Source organism: Mobula hypostoma, chromosome 5 (assembly GCF_963921235.1).
Source record: "Mobula hypostoma chromosome 5, sMobHyp1.1, whole genome shotgun sequence".
In the NCBI taxonomy this organism is placed as follows: Eukaryota; Metazoa; Chordata; class Chondrichthyes; order Myliobatiformes; family Myliobatidae; genus Mobula; species Mobula hypostoma.
Window position 1 is genome coordinate 130,084,410 of NC_086101.1, and position 22,088 is coordinate 130,106,497.

Here is a 22,088-nt window from a genome sequence, read left to right on the forward strand (position 1 = left end):
GAAAGTGTGTTGAGAACTGATTACCAAAGGGGTCTAATTGGAAATCATGGATGAATTGGGAGATCCACTCTATGCTGAACTCAAGGACGACAGCATTCTAATCAAGTAACCCTGACCTGTACATCAAACTGAGATATGGCCTTCAAAAAGCTATTAGGGATGTGAAGTGACAGTACCAGTCCAAAATTGAGGTCCAAATGAGTTGGGTGGCATTGCCTCACTGAGTTTAGCACATTCTATGCATATTTTGAACATCAGAATGTTGGGATGTCTCCATCCACCTGAGAGCCTCTAATACACCTGAACCCACAGCCATCATTCTATGTCTTTTAGAGAGTGAACCTGCAGAAAGCATCTGTCCCAGCTGTGTCCTTAGATCCTGCCTGAATCAGCTGGCCGGGGTATTATTATCCACTCCCTGCTTCTATCTGAGGGCCCCACCTGCTTTAGGAAGATGCCACTATCATTCCAGTACCTAAGAATAGGCTACTATCCTCTGGCTCTCATATCCAACATCATGAAATGCTTTGAGAGGCTGGTCATGACACACATTAACTCCAATCTCCCAGACACCCTCAACTCACTGCAATTTGTTTAATGCCAAGACAGATCTATGAAGATGCCATCTCCCCTGCCCTGCACTCATCTCGGGAGCACCTGGACAGTAACGACACTATATTATACTACTGTTTATTGACACAGATCCACTTTCAATACTATATTTCTAAGTAAGCTCATACCATACTACAAGACCTAGACCTCAACACTTCCCTTTGTAATTGGATCTTTGACTTCCTGAACAGAGAGTAACAGCTCCCCCAAATTAATTTTGACACTGGTAGTCTATAAGGTGGTGTCCTAAGCTTTCAACCCTACTTCCAATACACCTAAGGCCATGTTTTCAGGTCCTGCTCCAGCTCCATTTATAGTTTTGCAGATGATACCATCGTAACAGACCGATCTCAAATAATGATAAGTTAGAGTACAGGAAAGAGATATAGACTAGTAACATAGCGTCTTGACGATGACCATTTCCTCAATGTCAGCAGAACAAAATAGCCGATCACTGGCTTATCTCAGGGGGTGGTGCACATGTTCCTGATTATATTAGTGGAGAGCTGAGGTTGAGAACTTTGTGTTCCTAGAAGAGAATATCAGCAACAACCTATCTTGGTACAACATACAGATGCCACATGCAGAAAACTCACCAACACCTCTAAATCCTCAGACTAAAGACATTTGGCATATCCCCTTTGACCCTCACCAAATTTTAATCGATGCACAGCAGAAAACAAACTACCCAGAAGCAAAATGCTTTAGTTTGGCAATTGCTCTGCACGAGACCACATATATCTGTAGTGAGTTGTGCTCACAGCTCAGCACATCATGGAAACCAGCCTTGTCTCCATGGACTCTGTCTACATTTCTCACTACATCAGTAAGCAGCCAACATAATCAAAGACCACATCCATTCAGGACGTTTGTGTCCTTCCTCCTATTGTGGAGGAGATATAAGAGCAAAGGCCACTTCTATTCTGCTGTTATAAGACTATTGAACAGTCCCCTGGCATGGTAGGCTGGACTCGACTTCATAATCCACCTTGTTATGACTTTACACCTTATTTACCTTACCTCTGTAAATGTAACATTTTAATTTGCATTTTGTTAGAGTTATATCTTGTACGATCTTAATAAATTCTTGTAATGAATCGATTAGTATGAATGGCATGCAAGACAAGTTTTTCACTGTACCTTGGTACATATGACAATAATAAACCATTTATCAATCTAGTGAACAAACATTGCACCAACTCCAAAAAAAATCCTTCCTTATATTTGAAGGTCAAAACCGTACATAGTTCTGGAGTGAACTTCTGTAACTGCAGCAAGATTCATTTTCAGTTCCTTTGCAACGCAAGTTAATAAGTAGTAAATTAGCCAAAGTGCTTGCTGACCTTCAATTCTGATATCATCTGTAAGGAGACTGCACGTCCTCCCCATTGAATGTGCGGATTTTTCCTGGGCGCTCCGATATCCTCCCACTGTCCAGAGATGTACTGGGTAAGTTAATTGCTTTAAATCAATAAGGAATTGCAATGCCATAGATGGGTAGCAGGCAGACTGAAATGTGAGGGAGAAAAGTCCATACAGGACAGCACCTTTATTTTTATGGTAAAAATAATCACAAAGGTTTGCAATTATGAAACATCCTTTCTGACCTCTGGCTATTTTTCAGCCATTTATATATCGGAATGCTTGACAAATTTGTGCACCACAAGCCTCCACAAGTAAGATGATGACTAAATATTTAATTTTTAGATATCTTCAGGGAAAAATGTCGTCCAGTGCATCAGGTGGAAATACCCTGTTAAACCTTTAGAGCGGGTCATTTTCATCCGAGTGAGTATACAGTGTACTAAACTGAAGCCTTATCCGAAAGAGATGCTTTTTCTTCTCCCACAGTAATGCACCTGGCTGCCAGCTTTTATCTCTGTGCTCTGGCTTCAGGAAGTTTCAAACTTTCATACTATCCACAGACACTTTAAAATTTGCAATTTTTTGCAGTTCCAATACTTATAACTCCAGTCAGACCAAAAGTATGATGTTTGCAGTAGCACTGTATAAATAACTGAAGCCTATCTTCAATGTACGGTGTGAGAAATGCAATCTTCAAAATACATTAATGGTCAAACTACCTCTTCGTTACATTGGGAAGGAATTTTTGACTTTAAAACATGTGCCAACATACATAAGTTCAACCCCTATTCTAGGATCTCCATCTAAAAAGGTTTGGCACGAATGAATTTGGACTTTCACGTTTCCCTACTTGAGTCAACCACTTTACTGAAGATACTAATGGGAAAAATGATCTAAAATTTTAATGGGTATTAAAACTTTAGAGAAAGCTAAAGGTATTTTACTACCAAAGAATCTTGGGTACTAATCTTTAGTACCCACAAGCATGAGTGGGGGGGGGGGCGGGGTAGTTGGGTGGGGGTGTGGAAGAAGTTAACACACAAATGAAAATTATAAATTACTATTAATATAGTGTACATCTGTGGCAGTAAAATTACAAGCCAACTTCTTAAATCATGCAATATGAACTTCAAGACCTGTAGCAGGCAAACAGCAAGATCAGGTGATTCTGTGGACGCAGAAAAGAAACACGAATGGTAGTTTGCCTTCCGGGTGCTGGGGTCTGGGATGTTTCTGATTGTGTCCACGATATCCTGAAATGGGAACGTGAAAGGCTAGAGGTCGTGGTACATATTGGTAACAACAACATAGGTAGGAATAGGAAGGAGGTTCTGAAAACAAACTACAGAGAGTTAGAAAGTTGAGAAGCATGACCTCCAAGGTAGTAATCTCGGGATTACTGACTCTGCCATGTGACAGTAAGTATAGGAATAGAATGAAATGGAGGATAAATGCGTGGCTAAGGGATTGGAGCAGGGGGCAGGGATTCAGATTTCTGGATCATTGGGACATCTTTTGGGATAGGTATGACGTGTACAAAAAGAACGGGTATCATTTGAATCAGAGGGGAACAATATCCTGGCACGGAGGTTTGCTAAAGCTATTGGGGAGAGTTTAAACGAGAATTGCTGGGAGGAGGGAACCGAACTGAAGAGACAGAGGAAGTGGCAGTTGGCTCACAAATAGAGAAAGCTTGGAGACTGTTCGAGAGAGAAGAGAGGCAGGTGATAGAGAAGGAATAGGCTAAGACCGATGGTTTGAGATGTGTCTGTTTTAATGCAAGAAGCATCATGAACAAAATGGATGAGCTTAGAGCATGGATCAGTACTTGGAGCTATGATGTTGTGGCCATTTCAGAGACTTGGATGGCTCAGGGGCAGGAATGGTTACTTCAAGTGCCAGGCTTTAGATTTTTGAGAAAGGACAGGGACGGAGGCAAAAGAGGTGGGGGTGTGGTACTGCTGATCAGAGATAGTGTCATGGCTGCAGAAAAGGTTTAGTCATAGAGGGATTGTCTACTGAGTCTCTGCGGGTGGAAGTTAGGAACAGGAAGGGGTCAATAACTCTACTTGGTGTTTTTTATAGATCAGCCAATAGTAACAAGGACATCGAGGAGCAGATAAGAAGACAGTTTCTGGAAAGGTGTAATAATAACAGGATTGTCGTGGTGGGAGATTTTAATTTCTCAAATATTGATTGGCATCTCCCTAGAGCAAAGGGTTTAGATGGGGTGGAGTTTGTTAGGTGTGTTCAGGCAGGTTTCCTGACACCATATGTAAATAAGCCTACAAGAGGAGAGGCTGTACTTGATCTGGTATTGGGAAATGAACCTGGTCAGGTGTCAGGACTCTCAGTGGGAGAGCATTTTGTAGATGGTGATCACAATTCTGTCTCCTTTACTGTAGCATTGGAGAAGGATAGGAACAGACATGTTAGGAAAGCTTTTAATTGGAGTAAGGGGAAATATGAAGCTAACAGGCAGGAACTTGGAAGCATAAATTGGGAACAAATGTTCTCAGGGAAATGTACCGAAGAAATATGGCAAATGTTCAGGGGATATTTGCATGGCGCTCTGCATAGGTACATTCCAATGAGACAGGGAAAAGATGGTAGGGTACAAGAACTGTGGTGTACAAAGGCTGTTGAAAATAGAGTCAAGAAGAAAAGAAAAGCTTACGAAAGGTTCAAAAAACTAGGTAATGATAGCGATCTAGAAGATTATAAGGCCAGCCAGGAGGATCTTAAGAATGAAATTAGGAGAGCCAGAAGGGGCCATGAGAAAGCCTTGGTGAGCAGGATTAAAGAAAACCCCATGGCATTCTACAAGTATATGAACAGCAAAAGGATAAGACATAAGAGAATAGGACCAATCAAGTGTGACAGTGGAAAAATGTGCATGGAACCGGAGGAAATAGCAGAGGTACTTAATGAATACCTTGCTTCAGTATTCACTATGGAAAAAAGATTTTGGCGATTGTAGGTATAACTTGCAGTGGATTGAAAAGCTTGAGCATATAGACATTAAGGAAGAGGATGTGCTGGAGCTTTTGGAAAGCATTAAGTTAGATAAGTCTCCAGGACCGGACGAGATGTACCCCAGGCTACTGTGGGAGGTGAGGGAGGAGATTGCTAAGCCTCTGGCAATGATCTTTGCATCATCAATGGGGACGGGTGAGGTTCTGTATGATTGGAGGGTTGTGGATGTTGTTCCCTTAATTCAAGAAAGGGAGTAGAGATAGCCCAGGAAATTATAGAACAGTAAATCTTACTTCAGTGGTTGGTAATTTGATAGCAAAGATTTTGAGAGGCAGAATTTATGAACATTTGAGGAGGCATAATATGATTAGGAATAGTCTGCATGGCTTTGTCAAAGGCAGGTTGTGCCTTACGAGCCTGTTTAAATTTTTTGATGATGTGACTAAACACATTGATGAAGATAGAGCAGTAGATGTAGTGTATTTAGATATCAGCAAGGCATTTGACAAGGTACCCCATGCAAGGCTTATTGAGAAAGTAAGGAGGCATGGGATCTAAGGGGACTTTGCTTTGTGGATTGAGAATTGGCTTGCCCACAGAAGGCAAGGAGTGGTTGTAGACGAGTCATATTCTGCATGGAGGTTGGTGACCAGTGGTGTGCCTCAGGGATCTGTTCTGGGATTCCTTCTCTTTGTGATTTTTATAAATGACCTGGGTAAGGAAATGGAGGGATGGGTTAGTAAATTTGCTGATGACACAAAGGTTGGAGGCCATCAGAGGTTAGAGCGGGACTGATAGGATGCAAAACTGGGCTGCGAAGTGGCAGATGGAGTTCAACCCAGATAAGTGTGAGGTGGTTCATTTTGGTAGGTCAAATATGATGGCAGAATATAGTTATTAATGCTAAGACTCTTGGCAGTGTGGAGGATCAGAGGGATCTTGGGGTCCAAGTCCATAGGACACTCAAAGCTGCTGTGCAGGTTGACTCTGTAGTTAAAAAGGCATATGGTGTATTGGCCTTCATCAATCGTGCAATTGAGTTTAAAAGCTGAGAGGTAATGTTACAGCTGTATAGTACTCTGGTCAGACCCCACTTGGAGTACTGTGCTCAGTTCTGGTCACCTCACTACAGGAAGGATGTAGAAACCATTGAAAGGGTGCAGAGGAGATTTACAAGGATGTTGCCTGGATTGGGGAGCATGCCTTATGAGAATAGGTTGAGTGAACTTGGCCTTTTCTCCTTTGAGTGACGGAAGATGAGAGGTGACCTGACAGAGGTGTGCAAGATGATGAGAAGCATTGATCGTGTGGATAGTCAGAGGCTTTTTCCCCAGGGCTGAAATGGCTATCACGAGAGGGCACAGTTTTAAGGTGCTTGCAAGTAGTTACAGAAGAAATGTCAAGGTTAAGTTGTTTTTTTAAACACGGAGAGTGGTGAGTGAGTGGAATTTGCTTTTAAGAGACTCCTGGACAGGTACATAGAGCTTAGAAAGATAGAGGGCTATGGGTAACCCTCGGTAATTTCCAAAGTACATGCTCAGCACAGCATTGTGGGCTGAAGGGCCTGTATTGTGCTGCATTTTTTCTGTTTTATGTAGCAGTTAAACTTGCTGAGTGTTTAGTGTTAGTGAAGAGAGGCTATACTCTTGGAAACTGAAAAAGTAGCTGCAGACGATGGAAATCTAACAAGCATCCCAATATGAAACATTAACTCTGCTTCTCTTCCTACATATGTTCAACCTGCTGAGTATTTCCATCATTTTCTGTTTTTGATTTGCTTTTCTCTTTCACTCATTTCTACATTATCATTGGTTGTTGATGAATTTTCTGTTCCCAATCAGATACAGTGACTGAGAAATCTGGAAAATGTAATTTATCGGCAGCTTGAGCTAAGCACCTTTTTCCAGAAGGCATGATCATATTTACTTTAAACTATAACTGTCACTGCCGTGTGCATACGAGTAAGCCAAACATTCACAGAAATATTTGACTCTTAGGCAAAAAATCACAGAGTACTCAAGTTTTAAAGCACAACAATTTTATGGCAATGGTAAGTGATTTCTCTTAGGCAAGTGATTGAAATTGCTAGGTATTGAGCAATTTTATGTTTGGATCAAGCAAAGTTGACTGAATGGATTAGGTAATTCCCCATTTCCTCTTCTCTCCATCTGCAACACAGAAAATGATGGCCAAATACAGTTCATTAAGGCGTACTTCTACATGTCTGAGCATCATTTTGATCTACACTCACAGAACAGAAAGAAAACTTAATTATAACCCTATTGCTGTTTGTCCAAATATATTGTTAAACCATATTGGGGATCTATGCTGGTAATATATCTCAAATAATGGTGAACTTTAGAAACATAGAAAACCTACAGCACAATAGAGGCCCTTTGGCCCACAAAGCTGTGCTAAACGTGTCCCTACCTTAGAAATCACTTAGGGTTACCCATAGCCCTCTATTTTTCTGAGTTCCATGTACCTGTCCAGGAGTCTCTTAAAATACCCTATCGTATCCGCCTCCACCACCGTCGCCAGCAGCCCATTCCACGCACTCACCACTCTCTGCATTAAAAAAAAACTTATCCCAGACATCTCCTCTGTACCTACTTCCAAGCACCTTAAAACTGTTTCCTCTCGTGCTAGCCATTTCAGCCCTGGGCAAAAGCCTCTGACTATCCACACGTGGATAGCTTCTGACATTTTGATTTCCAAGAGATAATTGAAATTTAACACACTACTTAAAAGTAGATATCCACGTTGAAATGATCACAATGTCAACAATTAATATGAATTGGGATTTCTGTGATCTGAAAGCAGCAAATCGGATCTGAATGCTTATTGCAAAGATACCTTCAGAAATTTAGATCATGTTCGTTTAGAATGTTATCCTGCCAAGTTGTATCAAGAGTAAACAGCATTAAAGCAACAGAAAAATTTAAAAAAAAACAAACAAGAGGCCAATTTGTGAGAACAATGTCCAAAAAAAAGCTTATGAACTGCTGACAGAAGGGAGGGGCAGTTACACCACAAATTCTTTCACTCTCATGGTGACCTACACTACATAAATGCTAAAAAATTTTGGAATGCAGGAAGACCTCAGGACATTGCTCAAATTGGCCTTTATCCCAAACCCTTATTTTGTGTACAATTTGATCAAAAATAACTATGAAATTATTAACTAAATGGAGCTGTAAATGTAATTGCTTTGTTTGGGATAAATGACAAAATCTAAAAACAAGTCTGAAAGGATAATAATCTTCTAGGGTCGAATTTTCTTGCTATTTAAGTGTTTAGCATTAATTTGCCTTCTTTCAAATGCTTAGCACTTCTCCAGCATGACAGATTAGACTTTGTAAATAATCAAATATACATCAAAAAAGCAAACCTGTGTCAAAATAAGACCAATGTTTTTGAAAAATAATGCACATGAGCCAAACCATGTTTTATTAAAATTTTAATATACAAATATTAAAAAAATGATACATCAGGAATTTAAACTACATAATATTAAAAAAAGTCAGTGTGGCACATTGCTAATGACAGGTGACAACTTGAGAGCAAACACAAAAATAATCTGTTACACTAAATTCTCTGTAAAATTTGCCAATGGCACATTGAAGAAAACATTCACCCTGAGCAATCTCCAACGATTTGGTCAATAGCATATTCCAGATGTTTTAAAAACAACTGACTTGGAATATTACATTTCAAGCTCGTATCATTTACAACGGGAGGAGCCAATGAAAACAGACCAGACAGCGTACTGAATGCAAATATATTTCACTGGATCCAAGTGCTCACGAAGCACCCAGATTTCTACCTTCCACAGATATCATTATTTGACACAAGACAGTCATATGAAACATGAAAAGTCAACATGTTAAAAAAAACTTTATAAATTTGCCTGAAAATGAATTTAGTTTGGTCCCTTATAATGTCATCTTAAAGATTCTTTTAATCTAAAAATTCCTATCACCAGTGAAATAAATCCCAATTGTATTCATGGGTACACTAATTAGGAACTGACTGTACACCTGATTTCACAAAAGATAGATGAATACTACAGATAAATAATTTAGTTTTAATGCATTATTCTGAACTGTTGAGCTTTTGCTTCAGAAGTGCTGCAACAATCAATGGTTTACTCCGGCAACAAGTGACACCAAAGCCCAGCAATACAACTGGAAATCAAGACTGGAGTGTGACATTAGTTCAGATATTATCAAATCACATTAGAAATGCATTCATAAACTGTAGCAGTTGTTACACGCTTTACTTTAAAAAAATCTTTACAGCACAATTCTAGAACGTCAAACAAATTAATAAAAATCAATTCAAGTTTCATACTGTCCGGAATACAATTTATGACATAGGATATATAATATGGAAGTAGGAGATGAGGCCCAAAAATTAAAACTTCACTCAAGCCTCTTCCTATTTTTCCAGTGTGGTCCCTAGTCCCTTTTCTCCTCTTATGCCTGACCAGCTTCCCCATAAATGTATGAGTTATACACCTTAATCACACCCAACGGGAATGAGTCTACATTCTCACATGCTTGAGGCCTCTTTTGGATTCCCTTTCAGATTTCTATCTTATGATAATGGCCTCTAGTTTTGCTTTTCTCTATAAAAAGGAAATATGCTATCAATACTCATATTTAATAAAACATTTACATGATCACCCTTCATATTAACTGCAGTTATTGGTTTTCTAATGATTATATTACAGTACAATTCCAGTAGGGCCAAAGTTACTGATTTAATAAAGCCATCCTTAATTTCACTAAGCTGATAACTCCACTGTGCCACATTATTTGACCACAACTCTAAGATGCTTGATACAAGAATAAGTAAAAACAGACAAAGCACTGGAGGGACTAACGATTGATTCCTTGAAGACAAAACAGGAAGTCTAGCTGGAGGGGTAAATTAAGAGGGTCAGAGAGGAGGACTGGACCGAACAGAGAATAGAAATGCTTCTGGTGCACATGACCTCATGGATTTTCCATCAGCCATCGTGGCTAAAGGTTTAAAAGATTAAACATATTAAGGTGGTGGTAAAATAATAACTAAACTCTAAACACAAAGACAGGGAAGGGTCTCTGCACGAGCAAGCTACGCAGATTCCATCTCTCCTAATCCATTAAACTCCAGAGCCCTGGACTGACTAATCAGCAGAATTATACCATTTGTGCACTATTGAGAAACTAAGGACAGAAGGTACTGATAATTTAAAGCAGGGTTATGGTGGTGTATCAACTTAGTTTTCTTCTATGTGACTTTTCTACATTATTTTGGGAAACTAAAAAGGAATAAAGCAAAATATTTGAGATGAGGTGAAACATAACATTTAATGTTAATAACATGTTTCTAACCCCTCTCTCCACAGCTGCTGCCTAATCTTAAATATCTCTATAAGTTCCCATTTTTATTCAAAAGGCTGTGGCTTTCAACAACTGCTGGATATCACCACTCCACCCCCAAGCACAGCCAACTCAGTTGTCCCAAGTTACCAGATCTCCCCAGCTGTCTCACTGCTTTTACCAAGTGACAACTCCAATGTGAAAATTAAGCTGTGGTCAGAAAATTCAGTTGAAGTAAAAGAGATTGCTTATCTATAGTGTTCACCTTCTTGTTGAATGAACCCTGCTTAAGCAGAGTAATGTTTCAAGTCTACACTTCATGAACAATCTTCCATTCTACTTGCAAAACTTCTCCATGTGCAGCATTTAGTAGCTGTGGAAACCCCAAGGTTCTGACAGTTTCCCTGACAAAAAGAGTTACTAAAAAGCTGAGAGTTTTATCCTGAGTTTTTAGTATAGCAATTTCATTAGGAATATTGCAACAGGACTGCAGTGTACTGCACAAGCAACAAAGAGCAAAGATTTTAAATACCATTATGCTATTTTAAAAAGTACTACAGCACTGCTGTCATATAAAATATTCTGCAGGTTCTGCATACAAAATGAGTGCATGATATCTACAGAGCAAAATATAGATTTACAAAAAATGGTCACAATTTCCAAATTTGCACAGTAAATGGTTATGCAATTCCCCCCATAAATGTTAGTGGACATTTTCAGTTATATAGCTAAAGCCAAGGTGTTTTGCTTTGATTAGGTTCCTTGTCAATGCAAACTGGCAACACTCCAGTTGAAAAAAAAACAAAATTTATCAAAACAAAACACAGTTAAGAACCATCAGATGCCCTTGCCTTTTGAGGGTTAATAGGAATGCACACAAAAGTACAAAAGTGACGTATTGCCTGTGCTCCTTAGATATCCTGAAATCAAGCGTTACGAGCTTCAGAGGCCTAGAAAACACAAACAGTAGTGCAACGCAAACTTAGACTACTTGAATTAAAAGAGTTACATTTTGATAACCATTTTTCCTCCTCCATCCCCAATTGAATTATATTCAAATATTTTGCTCAATAATGGCCACCTCTAAAAAGGTTTACAGGCTATTTTCCATCCAATCCGAGTCGTTTTGAGAAAACTTTTAAAAATATTTCTGAAGTTCCGCAGCTGATGGGATAACTGTGTTGATTAAAGATAGACTTTTAGCTCATGTTTGGCCATTTACCCATTCTGCATTTGCCAAAACATCATAAAGCCACAATGATGTCAAGTGTACACTTTGTACATCAACTATGATGTCTAATCTAATCTAAGTACTATTAAGAAGAATCTTGCCGGTATCTGGTCTCTTTCACACCAGAATGTCCAAAACTCCTGACAATGAGATATTTTTGAAGCAATGTAAGAACATGGAAGCCAGTTTCTACATGGTAAGCACTACAAACAGCAATGGGCTGATTTGTACTCCATTTTCTCCAGAGGTTTGTAACAGAGCTGCTGGCTATATACCTCCTGAGAGTCAGTGGCTGGAGGAGAGATATTTGCTGACCTTTCACTCCACCACTGAGTCTTGGATCAATTCCAGATTTAACATGACCTCATCTACATGAAAAACGGTCAACATCCTTCACAATTTTTAAAAAATTTAATTTATAATTTCTATTTTAATTAATTTTGAACTAAAATTCTATATTTTTTCATTATATTCTAACAGTTTCAAAGTGTCTCTGAGACACATTTGGTTTCAATTGAAAGCACAAGTTGTTAAAAGGCCATCAAGACATTGCAGACATGGCGTATCAGATTCTGCCTCTTGAAGCTCAGTTGCTATTCTGTGAGATGGGAATATGACAGCCAGGAGACCTCAAAGAAGTTGGGTGCCAGAGGGCCACAAAAGACTCTTGCCTGCATGGTGTTTCAGACACATGTCACAAGTATGCTTTGAGTCAATGTCATAATCGCAGATGATCTGCTTTAAACAACATTCAATGGCAGATAAATCTCCTGCTTCATGACAATTCCTAGAATTAAAATGATGTGTCCTATTAATGCTTAGGATAAGTGTAGGGGATAAAAATACACTAGAGCAAGCTTTGTGTTCTTTCCCTTATTATTCATTGTTTGTTTTAAGTGATCTTTGAGAAACAAAGCACATTCTCAAAATAGAAGCTTCATTGAAAAGAAAATGACACAACGTAAGAAATCAACATTAAAATTCATTTGGAATTTTAATTGAAATTGCTGTGCTGTTCTACTTCTTGCTATCTTTTTGTATTAAGCAATCTATGCAATAAGTCAGTAATTAGATTAGGCACTTTTCTTCCCCGCAGCTTCTAAAGCATTTAAAGAGGATTAACTGAAGGAACCATTGACCCAATGAAACCAGTTTTTCCTTCAACTCAGAGGATGAACTTCATCAGACTGGGCATCACACATACCTTTTGCTTTTGAAATATAATCTACATTGAAATATGTGAATTTAATATGATAATCAAAACTCTGTGACTAAGATTTTGCTTTGCCAATTTTAAAATATGTAAAATTCCAATACCAAGTTACCAAAAAGTCTGGTACTTTCACACATTTCACATCACAAAGGTTTATGCTAAAATAAGTATCAACCATGGCTCTGTGAGAAGCATAGTTGCTAGAGTTAAAAAGTTGTGCTTTCAATATTTACGCCAGAGTTGAAATCCTGGCTGAAACTTCATCAAAGTACTGACTGCAGCCGCATCTGCATATGACACTATTCTGAAAGATATCCTTGCTCAAGCCCATGATAAAATTTAATAAGTTTCTAATTCTGATTCTGTTTGGGGAGGGAGAGGGGTTGCTTTGTGGATTTTATTAGCGTTTGTAAAACTAAATTTCAAGTATTAAAATCTTCAATCAGGTGCATTAGCATTTGAGCTCCAAATGTGACCATATCAGAATGATGTACCATGATTATGCCAACCATTTAGCCTGACTTTGGAGGATACCAGAGCAGGAGCCAAACTGCTAGTTATACATTGTGATAACACTAGCTTTGTGTTGCTTCTTTTAAGACAGCATGTTTCTTCACTGATCATGGTGATCTATTCAAACAGCTGTTCATACAAGCCTATTTGGCAATCCATCATTAAACGTGTTTAGCACCATAGGTGATTCCATCATTTACAGATTGTTGCTACAAGGTGCTTGGTTTTTAATGCTGGAGATCATTCATAACATTCCTGCTAGGTCAAACAGACTGGAGCACAATTCCCTCCCCCACAACTCTATAACTTTTAACAGAATTCTCATTATCTGAATAGCAACTGTACAAATACTTTGTGTCAGTGCTTTAACTCTTCTGTTTCTTTTAGTGACTGTGGAACCACTGAGTAGTTCATCCCATCCCAGAGGTAAATTGGAGTGATATGTATTGAAAACCACGTGCAGCATTCTGAAAGCAAAATCTAAATCTAAATGTCAGTTGACATTTATTGTTAGCATGGAGGTAATTAAAAAAGATCAATTGATAAAGGAAAATAAATACTATTTACCCCTCAGTCAATGGCCTTAAAATACATTACCTATCATATTGTCAGATCTTGTTTCCTGAATTTCTAGTCATGCTTCCTACATTAGTGACCCATATCAACAGGATTCCATTGGCCCTTTTATTAGGGCAAGCATTTATTCAAGTGCTCAAACTGACAAACTTTACAATTCCCAAAATGGTTTTCTTTTAAACTAACTTTTTTAAAAGACAGCCATCAGAAAAAAGAATGTTTACTTACTCCAAATACATATGGCAAAAAAAATTACATATTAACAGTGATGTTAAAGAAAATTAACAATGATATGTTAAAGACAGAAAAAAATTAAGCCTGAAAGCAATTTATTAGTTTCATGTGCAACACAAAAAAGATGGCAAACTAGCAAAGCAGAGAGAATGGAATTGTTCGGCTATTGCACAGTGTTATAATATGGTCATCATTCAACAGCAGCACCTGAGACTAGCGAAGTGTTGATGAATACTGAATTCTGAAACTCATAGCCTCCCTGCACATAATAAAGATTTTTTTTTAAAGAAGTAACATAATCTCAAGCTTGTTTATTAATGACTTCTGATATTTGACATTCCATGCATCTGTCTTCAGAAAAAGTTACAAAATAAAATCAAACCAGATCACACACTGTAATCTTTTAACAAGGGAGCCCTTTTTTCAATATTGCAAATATTTACTATCAAAACAATGCTGGACACATACAAATACAAATGTATTTACTAAATGATCATCCCATAACCTGATCAAACTCATTTGAGTGTTTCTAAATCCAAAGGTAGCATTTTGAACTCAATGTCTCATTCTGCAAAGTTGCTATATACCAACTGCAATCTCTACCTAATCTTAATGGGCTCAGCAATGATCATTCTAGCAGGAAATACAACTGACAAGGCAATTTGACCTTGAGAAAATGCCATCATTCACTCGCAGATCATGGCAACAGTGAATGAGGAACAACAATACAGAATAAGCCAAAATATTCAATAATTATCTATGCTGTTGCCAGTACAAGCAATAATTTTCTGTCAGTATGCTGCGGAGATATTAAACTTCAATTCTTCAGGTCAGGCAGCATCAATGGAAATGACATTTTGGGCCAAGACCCTTTTTCAGGTCTGGGCCCCTTCACCGGCGCCTCAGTGAGTCTGCGCCCGTCACAACACCGAGCTCTTCTTCTGTAGCCTCCGTCTCCGAGCCCACTTTGGCAGGAATTTTACACCCCACATTGAAGATGACCTCTTCTCCCATCTCCAACCCTCCTCTTGGGCACCCCGCTCTGGTTTTCTGCCTGCTCTGGATCTTTTCATCTCCAATTGCCAATGAGACATCAACTCTCTTCACTTCAGCACTCCTCAACAAACCTTCCCCTCTCTGAACACACTGCCCTCCACACCAATCCCAACCTTACCAACAAACTCACAGTTGTAGTGAGGCGGACTGACCTCTACCTTGCTGAAAGCCACAAAGAAACACTTGGATACCTCTGCATACCTACTCCTTGAAGAGGACCTCACTCTGAGCCATAAATGTCTCTGACACCATCACTGGCCTCATCAACTCTGGAGAACTCCCATTCCCTGTCACTCTCATAGTTCCTTTACCCCACACTGCTTGCTTCTACCTCCTATCCAAGATCCACAAACCTGACCATACAAGTAGGCCTATTTTCTCTGCCTGCTCCTGTCCCACCGAACTTGTGCCTGCATACCTCAACTCCATTCTATCCCCCTTAATTTAGTCCCTTCCTACTTACATCAGCAACACTTCCCAGTCCTGAAGAAAGGTCTCAGCCCAAAATGTCAGCTGTTTATTCATCTCCATAGAGGCAGCCTGAACTCCTAAGTTCCTCCAGCAATTTTAATGTGTTGCTCTGGATTTCAAGCACCTGCAAAAATTCTCATGTTTAAGACTTCAATTCTTTACCACATGCCAAGATGAAAATTGTGGGGTTTATACTTTTATACTTAAAAGCTAAAATTCTTACTGTGTCACAGTTTCAGCTTACTGCTATAGGAGGAAGGCGAAATAAAGAAATAATCTCTCCTATGGAGCTGATTGGTAAATAGATAAAGAGGAAGAGCAGAAAATCCTGAGAAATGCACAAAGCAAGGACTTCACCAGAGTGAGACCAGTCCACAAAGAAAGAGACACACAAGTAGTAACAGTGAAACTCGTGGAGGGTGGTCAATTCCTCACTATCACCTACCATTGACTTCATTTCAGCTCTATTACCAGAGACAGATCGCATTGCTTTCTTACTCTCATCCATAAATTCCTGAAACAAATAATAAGTATAAAGTTAAGTGTGCTGAAGATCAGAATTCACATTAGATCTTAATTAACCATAAAGTAATTAATTTTGTATGCAATCTGTGAAAAAATCCATTAGCCAATTTATTATTTAAAAATCAAAATCAGAATTTCTCACCTGATCGATGCAATATTGAATTATATATGTGGACTCAAGTTTATCAAATCAGATACCACACAGCAAATGAACTTTTAAAAAGGGGAATGAATCAGCATTGTTTCAACTCAACACATCAGCATTGGGAAATTAAAGTATATTGCAAAATGAAATCAGATCAAATTGCTATTCATTAGGAGATCAGTGACACAGAACATTAATTATTAGTTCTGGTCCAACATGAGAAATCATTTAAGGTTCTCCAAGCTCAAAATCCTGACCTTGATCCCTTAAAGTTTGCCAAACATTCCAACACAAATCTCTTGGAATATCAATCAACAAGTCACACATAGAACTTTCTCTACAACTCACCATCAAACTTTTGTCCATGTAATACTCTCGACCAGGACTCCCATCATTGTGTTTGCAGTCAACAGCAAAGCACAGAAAAAGGACATCCACTACCATCTCATAAATGGACAAGAAGCAGTGTGACACAAAGAAGGCGAACAGGCAAATGATGATGAGCGGGAGGACCCACACGGTATAATCACGCTGGTAGTTGAGAAGTACTATCCCAATAAAACCAGTGACTAACACTATAAGTAGCTGAAAGTAGAACAAAATGGCAATAGATTAACAATTGAATCAGAAGTTTAGAAATATTTTATAGCAATTAATCTGTCTACATGCCTTTGCAGGTAGAAATTGTTACATGGGCTTAGGAAAATAAAAATAAATAATTTTTGTTCACAAAACTCCAAAATCTTGGAATGCTTCATAAGTAATTCAATAGAAGTTTCAAAAATTGATTCTTAAATTCAAATATGTCAAACGCCATGTGTGTGAACCCTGTCTTCATTAAGAATAAACAATAAAATAAACAGACCCCAGTGCTTCACAAAGCAAGCTCAGGAAAAATGCAACAAGGCAGATGACCAATGTTATATTTGATTAAGAGGCTCCTCAAATCCTCCTTGCTAACAGAGAAAGCTGAAAAAAAATATGGGTTGGTGAGGTAGGAAACCTCCAGGTTTGAGAGTCTAAGTCATCCATAGTGGTGCAAATAAACTTACAGTTACTGAGGCCAGAATTGGAAGGGCAAAAATATCTTGGGAAGGTTGTACAGTTGGAGACGAGAGAAACCGGGAAGGAAAGCTGCAGCCAGGAAAGCATGTACACACCTGATGTGATTTCTTCGATACATTTAGGAGATTGGCACCTTTCTAGACTCTACTGGATAATCAAGTCCTGCCTGCATATTTATAAAGAACCTTAATGGCCTACTTTTAGTATTACAATCTCCAGAACTACAGGCTTTCAGTCTCTCCATGGGTTATTGTTACCTCTACAGCTTTGACTGAAGGGTAGCAAGTTTAAATAAATTGTAAAGATTTGTACAGCTTCAGTGCTCAAAATAAAATAGTGTGATGGGTGAAAACAGTAATTGTGAGGGTCAACAGTTCTAGGCACAAATGTACTTACATCTTGGCTTCATCTTAATTTAAACAAGAGATCAGCAGTGCTGAACAGGCTCTTCGCTGTTGCTTTAAACTTGGTTAACCAATAACAGCTCCTTTTTAGATGTGCCAGACAATGGGACTGCCATTTTACTAAACTGAATAAATGTTAAGTATAGAAATTCAATTCACAAATTAACTGGACATTTTGTACTGGGCCAGCAAGAGAAACATAGCATTTATTTACTGGCATATAGGATCTGGTGAGTCTCATACAGAAAAAAGAAATTTTATCCATTAGGAGGAATCAAGAACAAGGAGACGATCATGAATTAGACTAATCAGGATGCATATTTTCCACACCAATATAGAAGTGCGCAGGATACTAAATTTAGATTCAACTATTTTCATTTGCACCTTCTCGAAGTTCTTCACTCCTTTGTTTAATATACCATGCTCTAACCCTATTTTGTGTTGAACTGTTGCTCATCTCCACAACATTCTACTAATCACACAAATCCCTTTGTGTTCTTCCTCACCTCCTCTACTTCCTTGTATTTTAACTATCATCTTTAAATCATTTCCCCCAGTTCTCATGAAATATCATTGGCTTTTCAGTTTCTCTTGACTGATACTGTCTGATCTCTTGCTTACGGATCCAAACTGCATTAGATGCAGCATTCTGTACTGATAAGGATTGTTCTTAAAGACATTGTCAGATATAACAAAACCAAAATAAATAGGCAGGTTACAAACCTTTCCCAGTAACAGAACAAAATCACCAACTGTGTTTATTGCTGCCACTCTCATAGCATTCTCCACCAGAATCACAAGGGCATCCTTGGCAGATGTGCAAAAGCTGGTACTATTTATGGCTGTTGCTATGTATGCATTCTATAAATACAAAAGATACAGCTTTATTAACATCTATATTTCAAGTGGAGCTATTTTAATTTCATGAAATATTCCTTTAATAGAATAATTTATCTGCATCAGTTTGAAAAAGTCCATCACACTGTAGCATTGAGATTGGAATGATTAAGTACACAAGGCTGACATTCTGGAAAAAGACTGATGTATTTTATATTTTACACCACACCGTATGCTTACTTTCTAAGCAGCCAGTTGTTTCCATGACTGTTGTCCTAGAGGTAAAGATTCTACATTATGCATGACATACTTCATTATTCCCTTTTTCATCACATGAGTTTTTCATGATTTTCATGTGTCGTTTGCTCTGGTTTTCACTTATAAGAACTCCCTCACAACAACCTTTCTTAAAATTTCCAATTGGAAGTTCCCTAGAGCCTACCTTTCAGTGGGGTCCTATATTTCTCAGTGGAGAGTACTCTGCACACTTTCTATCGGCACTTTCCTATTGGTCATCAGAGAATCAAAATACAGTTAAAACCATTTCTCCCATTATATCAATGTCAGCTATATGCAAGAGTGGTCCAATATTCCCGATTACCTTTCTTTCAAATAAAGCCCAGTTACATTTCACAGTTTTTTTTTCTGAAAAGTTACTGCAGCAAATTCACCCATCAGTTGGAATTCCAGACCTATTATTTAACTCATCTAATCCTCCATAATCAGAGGCAAATCAGTCAGATGGTGAATTAACAATTAGGTTCCAAAATACCCCTATGAGCTTTCAAAGAGGACAGAGTTTGGGGGTGGGGGAAGATGGGAGGGCTTCATCTTCTGTCAAACCCAGGTCTATAATTTAACATATTTTTAAATGCATCTGGTATTCAAAGACACTTGAAACCATAAGATTCCTGCAAAAAAAGTTTATAGAAATTAAAAGCAAAATTAAAACACAATGAAATATTTATGAACAAAATAAGTAACCTGTTATTTCCCTCCTAACCTCCAGATTTGGAATCTCCATCCAAATGAATCAGGACTCTAATCCTTTGGGAGTTCTGACTGGTTGAGGATTGGTCAGTGCTGGTGGTAAGCTATCTGTGGGGATGGTGAGACAGGAGGAAGGTGGGCAGAAAGATAGATTACTCAATCTAGTGTTAGAGAAACACGAGTAAAGCAGAGTTCTGCTGCTGCATTCATCACAAGCTGGATGTAGTGGATTTACATAAGTCTGAAACTTGCTTAACTTCAGAACCTTCAGCGCAAACTGGTCAATCTTGAATAGGCTTTGATCATCTTTTCAGACAATCCATTCCAGAAAACATCAATTCACAAATATTCTCTTCATCTCATTTATTGCTCTACTATCAACAAACTTATCTGACTCCCCTGCCACTGGAAACAGGTTCTCCTCAATGCCCTTGGATCAGAATAAATTGGCAAAGACACAAAAGAACTGAAATATTAACTGTTCCTCTCTCCACAAGTGTAGTCTGACTTAAATAGTTCCAGCTGTTATTTCAGATACCCAGCATTCAAATTAATAAACAGATGATTAAGTAATTCCATAGATTAAAAGAAAAATTCCCTCTTGGGATTTGTCCAGAGAAATCCCTGAAATGTGGAATATTACAAATGGAACAATCAGCTTGGTGATAATAAATTCTTCTTGGCAGGATTCACTGATCTGACTGACATTAAAGGTGATTCTATTCCTGAAAATTAAGCAATTAATGGCAACAGAAAACCAGTTGAATCATAGGTTAAATAGGAATAGGAGCTTTCTTATGTTAGTAACAAGAGTGGCTACTGGAACAGCAGGGTTGCAGCTTTTTAGCCAGATACAAACGACGATAATTAGCAAAAACAACAAGGATGGATGCCGCAGTCTTGAGGCACGGCCACTTGAAGATGTCCTTGATGATGATGAGGGTTGCGCCCCTGACCGAACTGGCTGACCCACAATCCTCTGCAGCTTCTTGCAGTCCTGCATGTTGAAGGCTCTGTACCTGATTGTGGTGCAACCAGTCAGAATATTCTCCAGATACATCTATATAAATGTACAACAATAATTGGTGGACATACTAAATCTCCTCAGACTGATGAAGTAGAATCACTGGATTGCCTCTTTTCTGGATTGCATTGATGTCTTGGGCCCTGGATAGATTGTCTGAAATGTTGACATCCAGGAACATTCCACCGATGAGCCCTTAAAGAGGACTGGTGTGTGCTCTCTTGACTTCCCTGTCCTGAAGTCCACAATTAGCTCGTTGGACTTGCTGACATTGAGCAGGAGGTTGCTGTTGCGACACCATTCAACCTGCTGATCTATTTCACCCTTAGAACACACACAAAATGCTGAATGCACTCAGCAGGCCAGGTAGCATCTATGGAAAAGAGTAAGCTGTCAATATTTCGAGTGGAGGCCCTTCATCAGCACTAATGAAGGGTCTCGGCTCGAACCGTTGACTGTAATCTTTTCCATACATGCTACCTGGCCTGCTGAGTTCCTCCAGCGTTTTGTGTGCGTTGCTTTGGATTTCCAGCATCTGCAGATTTTCTTGTATTTATTTCACTACTGAAGGTTCCTTATCACCATCTAAGATTCTCCAAGCAACAGCGGGATCATCAAATGTTTATATGGTGTTCGTGCCGTGCTTAGCCACACAGTCACAAGTAGAGAAAGTATAGCAGAGGGCTAAGTGCATATACTTGAGGTATGCTTGTGTTGATAGTCAGCAAGGGAGATGTTAATCAGAATCAGATTTAATATCACTGGCACATTTTATGAAATTTGTTGTTTTGCAGCAGCAGGACCTTGCTATGCATAATAATTAAAACTATAAATTACAATAGGAAATATAGATATGAAATAAGTTGTGCAACAGCCAGAAAAAAAGAAAAAATAGTGAGGTAGTGTATATGGGTTCATTGTTTATTCAGAAATCTGATAGCAGAGGGTAAGTAGATGTTGCTAAAATGTTCAGCTTGTCTCTTCAGACACCCATACCTCTTCCTTGAGAGTAGCAATGAGAAGAGGACATGTCCTAGGTGATAGAGGTCCTTAAAGATGGATGCCACCTTTTTGAGGCATCGCATTTTGAAGGTGTCCTGCATGCTGGAGAGGATAGTGACCATGATGAAGTTGACAACTTTCTGCAGTTTTTCTGATCCTGTGCAGTGGCCCCTCCATAGCACATCTGTAAACCATGCCTCCTTACTTTTTCAATAAGCCTTGCATGGGGTACCTCATCAAATGCCTTGCTGAAATCCATATACATTACATCTACTACTCTACCTTCATCAATATGTTTAGTCACATCCTCAAAAAATTCAATCAGGCTTGTAAGGCACGACCTGCCTTTGACAAAGCCATGCTGTCTATTCCTAATCACATTATGCCTCTCCAAATATTTATAAATCCTGCCTCTCAGCATCTTTTCCATCAACTTAGCAACCAGCGAGGTAAGACTCAGTGGTCTATAATTTCCTGGGC

At 38.7% G+C, this 22,088-nt stretch overlaps 1 protein-coding gene across 1 annotated transcript in view; it reads right to left on the minus strand.

Moving 5' to 3' along the window:
* Window positions 1-8,410: 8,410 nt before the first annotated feature.
* The window catches only part of LOC134346992 (choline transporter-like protein 1), a 118,503-nt gene continuing 104,825 nt past the window's right edge, over window positions 8,411-22,088 (minus strand). Inside the window, exons 13-16 of the mRNA XM_063048933.1 lie at window positions 18,479-18,616; window positions 16,635-16,871; window positions 16,062-16,130; window positions 8,411-11,272 (exon numbers count right to left, since the gene is read on the minus strand). Coding sequence (XP_062905003.1) covers window positions 11,249-11,272; window positions 16,062-16,130; window positions 16,635-16,871; window positions 18,479-18,616 — 468 coding nt within the window. The 3' untranslated portion in view covers window positions 8,411-11,248. The remainder of the gene's footprint in view (window positions 11,273-16,061; window positions 16,131-16,634; window positions 16,872-18,478; window positions 18,617-22,088) is intronic.